At 30.2% G+C, this 4,113-nt stretch overlaps 1 protein-coding gene across 1 annotated transcript; it reads right to left on the bottom strand.

Annotated features, from left to right (window-relative positions):
- Nucleotides 1-1,249: 1,249 nt before the first annotated feature.
- Nucleotides 1,250-2,479, bottom strand: LOC122507074. Its single transcript, XM_043619583.1, has one exon. It carries the CDS (start codon nt 2,477-2,479, stop codon nt 1,250-1,252), a length of 1,230 nt encoding a protein of 409 aa, XP_043475518.1.
- Between the last annotated feature and the right edge of the window lie 1,634 nt (nt 2,480-4,113).

Below are 4,113 nucleotides of genomic sequence, written 5' to 3' on the forward strand. Positions count from 1 at the left end.
TCCAAAAAGTCAACGCCACTGGTCGCATGGAGAGATTTCTACCAACGAAGCCGCTTTCTGAATTGACTGTAAATGAGTTATACAACGTAACTAAAATAAACAAAGTGCAGACGAAATATGGTTCTAGGATTGTAGTAGACCTGGATGCTACATTTACCACTTTTCTACCGGCAAGGTTTTCAAAACTATTTGAAGATGACCCTACCTCCTTCACAATGATGGAAGAAGCCGTGCAATTGGAAAAGTTGAGATTAAAGTATATTGGTGGTAAATTTAATGTTATTGAATTTGAATAAGAATAAATATTATAAGATTACACTGTAAAAAGTATGTAAATATTTAAATGCTTATAATAATAAAAAAAAATTACTTTTAAATTTCTTCTTTTATTATTCTACCTTCATATTTTAAACAATTTTTTAAATAATTGTATTTTATATAAGTAAATTTTTATTAAAGTTAAAGGAAAAAAATGTTTCAAGTATATAATATTAAAGGAGTAGGTAAATCAAGAAAGAAAGACAACATTTTTTAAAATTATAAAATTTATTTATTCATATGTATATAGAAAAATTAAACTTATTACAATAATGTTTCATAATTTTCATAAAATGATTTTAAATTAGTATTCACATCATCATCATCATCCACTTCATCGATACCATTTGAGAAGTTTCTCAGTTCACTCGTTACATTCAAAAACCAATTTCGAAGCTTAAATATATTGTTTACTGCACAATTTTCAGTTTGTGTAATATGATGTGTACATGTAGGTGGTAATAATTCAGTTTTAATATTCTTAAACGCTGGACAGTCAATTTCTTCTAAATTGTATACATTCATTAAATACTTTTCTAACCACTGTTTTTTTTCATAACCTTTAACATAGATAGTTTTTGCTCCTCGTAATGCATCTTGTAAAATGGTTCGCACTTCATCGTAACACACATCTCCAACCATCCAAGGGATTGAATGATAGTTGTTTGTTAACCACAGGTTTTCACTTTTATAACGTCCAGGTAGAGAATTCCAAGCACAAGGTGGTTCAAAGAGGTAAACTCTTGGTTGAGCATCTGCCTCCAGAGGAACTATAGCCAACTCTTTGAAAATAAACTCATTGCAGGGTTTTTTAAAACCTTGAACGTCTACTATGAACTCCATTTTAGAATAGAAATGAGTATCTGCTTCAGAAATATGTCTTATATACTTCTCCACTTCACCCCCACCACTTTGTTTCCCTCTCCACTCCTTATAACTTTTTAATAATACCACTGATTGGTTTATACTGAACTATACGATCATGTATGACGAGACAATATGCAGTTGTATCAGCAGGCATATTTTCTCTAGCTTCAAATTCTAAACGTACATCGACTGAAGACTGCTTTAAAAACTCATTTTGTTTCGAACAATCAATAACAATTAAAGGTGCTTTTGATTTAAAAGTATTAATAGCTAAAGTAGGTTCTGGATCTTTTCCATAATAAGAAGATTGAAAATTAGCATACATATCATATAATAAAGAATACTGATTTTGATCAAAATTTAAATTTAAATTTCCATAAGGGTAAGATTGTGAGTTCAAAAAGAGTTTCACATTTGTAATATTACAATGATCAAAGTAACAGGATGTATTTTTTAGTTTATTCTTTCTTCCAGTTTGAAATCCAACAATTACATATCGTGGTTTCTCTAATTGAGATGAAGATTTGAGTTGCCACATAATTCTTGAACTTTCTGGAAGTAAAGGATACTCATACATTTCCCACGATCGGAAACTCATAGAAATTAATGGATCCTTCTCAATAAATTTTAATAATTTAATTTTATTACTGTCAGATGGTAAAATATATGGTACTAACCATTCAATTTTATTAATTGTAATTTTAAATTCTTCATTATTATCAAGATTTCCTGTTTGAATAACAGCATTTAAATCATTTCGTGATCTTATCAAAATGAGTTCATGTTTAGCATTTACAACAATTTTCTTATAATCTTCAGCAAAACCGAAAAGCATACTAAGTGGAATTGTTACATTAAAATAACCATCTTCTATAGTCATTTTTAAATCCAAAGCAGAATATTCAAAGACACCTGCATTTCCAACACGTATAAGTTGTGAAGGAGTTAGTGAAACCAGGTTTTTTATAGTTGAAGTATAACCAACATATTTGCATCGATCAATCTCGATACCATTTAATTCATAACGAATTTCATCAAATAAGTAGGCTATAGCATTGTTAATGAGATCAACATTTTCTGTTAAAGTATTTCCATCATTCTTTGTCAAGCGTCCAAATATATGTAAGGAACTGCTACTCGGTAGAATAGATAAATCCTGATTCTGAACTATAATCCGAATTTCATCACTATTGTTGAAAGATGATGATGCATATGGTTGATGACTATGAATTTCATAATTTGCTATAGATTCATCAAAATTCACTTGAGTTGGAATGCTGAGAATTTCCTCCATTTTTCTTATAACAACGACACAAAATGAATAGATAGAATTTTTCACCTCTCTTCTGCTTCTTCTTCTTCTTCTTTATTTTTAATGTCTGATTCGTAGACCAAGTTTCTTCAGAAATATTTGATTCTGAGGTGTTAACACCTTGCGAGTTACATTCACACTGCTTTTCTTTACACATGTTGGTTCACTTTTATAACTACCACCAACTTTTCTTTTTTGATTGTAAATAATTCCCATTACACTAATTTTATATGTAAACGTATTGTTATTGTCTCTCCTCTAAAATTGACTAAATTACCGTCCTGATCAACTATACGCAGCTGAATATTATATATTGTCTTTACGGTGACTGGATAGTAAATGACATTATTTGGAACTTCTATGATTTTATATCCAGTAGGAACAGAAGGATAAAATTGATGTATTGTATGTACTTTCTTTCCATTAATATATGATCCTGTTGTAATATTACACTCAACACGTATAGCATTCACCTTCATTATAGATATAATTGAATCAGAAACATTAACTGTATTTGCTCCAAGAAACTTGGGAGAAAATCCAAATATTTGTCCTATACCATTTTCTTGTCTGAAGTCAATTTCACGATTAGATGCAATTGTACAGTGTAATGTATTTGTATCAACTATCACTTTTAAAACAAGACCAGTGCCTCTTATTCTATGTTCAACATGCTTTTTAATATCTTCGATTTCATAACTACCTGTAGGTATTTCTACATGGAAACCATCTATATAAAATGTATTAGCACCCTTATCAATGTTGGGAATTGAGTTAAATGTAAGAAGTTCAACAAGACCAAGTACATAATTTTTGTTAGGTGATAGTTCAATTGGTGGAAAGTATGAAGCCTCAAGGGTTGAAGTATTCCCCGATAATGTGAGAGTAATAGAATCATTCATGTTGAGCGTCTAGTTGTATACTGAAGCTTGAAATTTTTTACACATTTTTATATAGCATAAAGTTATTCTTCACTATAAGTTGATCACATAGAAATTTAAGACATAAATGCCCACATACAAATGTATCAAAATCTTGATATCTTTTATGATTATATTTTATACAGCTACCAATACCTAGGTAAACAATGAGATCCAATGGTGGTGAAAGATTACCAAAGCTGTCAAAGTATTCGGTTTCATTGTTCACCTTTTTATATGCAACCCAATGAGTTCCAGGACCTTCTTTATTATCAAGATTTATTATTGCTGATTCATATTGTAATGGCCCTCCTATGGGTAATTCATTTCTCATAAAGACTCCTCTAAAATATGGTATTTTTAAATTTTTAGAATATTTTAGAAGATCATAATCACTTAGTGCACGGTGAGGTAGCTTCAATATTAGTTTTTTGAAATTTTTTTCTTATTATTTAATCCTTTGCCTTTGTATGGTTGCATATAAAGGCCAAGTCCTCGTTGATATGGTTTCATATATAAGCCTTTTCCTAAAGCAATGGATTCCATAGTATGATTATGTCGTTGAGCTTCTGAAAGTTCTTTCTTAGCAACATTAGCTTCATTTACAGCTTTCACTATACCGCTAATTCCACCACTAAGTGCCCCTAAAGCACTCAGTCCAGCAAAAATTGGAACAAGAGGTAAAATACCACCAAC

This window comes from Leptopilina heterotoma, unplaced genomic scaffold (assembly GCF_015476425.1).
Source record: "Leptopilina heterotoma isolate Lh14 unplaced genomic scaffold, ASM1547642v1 Lhet_444, whole genome shotgun sequence".
Classification (NCBI taxonomy): Eukaryota; Metazoa; Arthropoda; class Insecta; order Hymenoptera; family Figitidae; genus Leptopilina; species Leptopilina heterotoma.

Bases quoted from the DNA above. Each gene is read 5' to 3' on its own strand.
- LOC122507074 (XM_043619583.1), bottom strand. From the start codon at position 2,479: ATGGAGGAAATTCTCAGCATTCCAACTCAAGTGAATTTTGATGAATCT.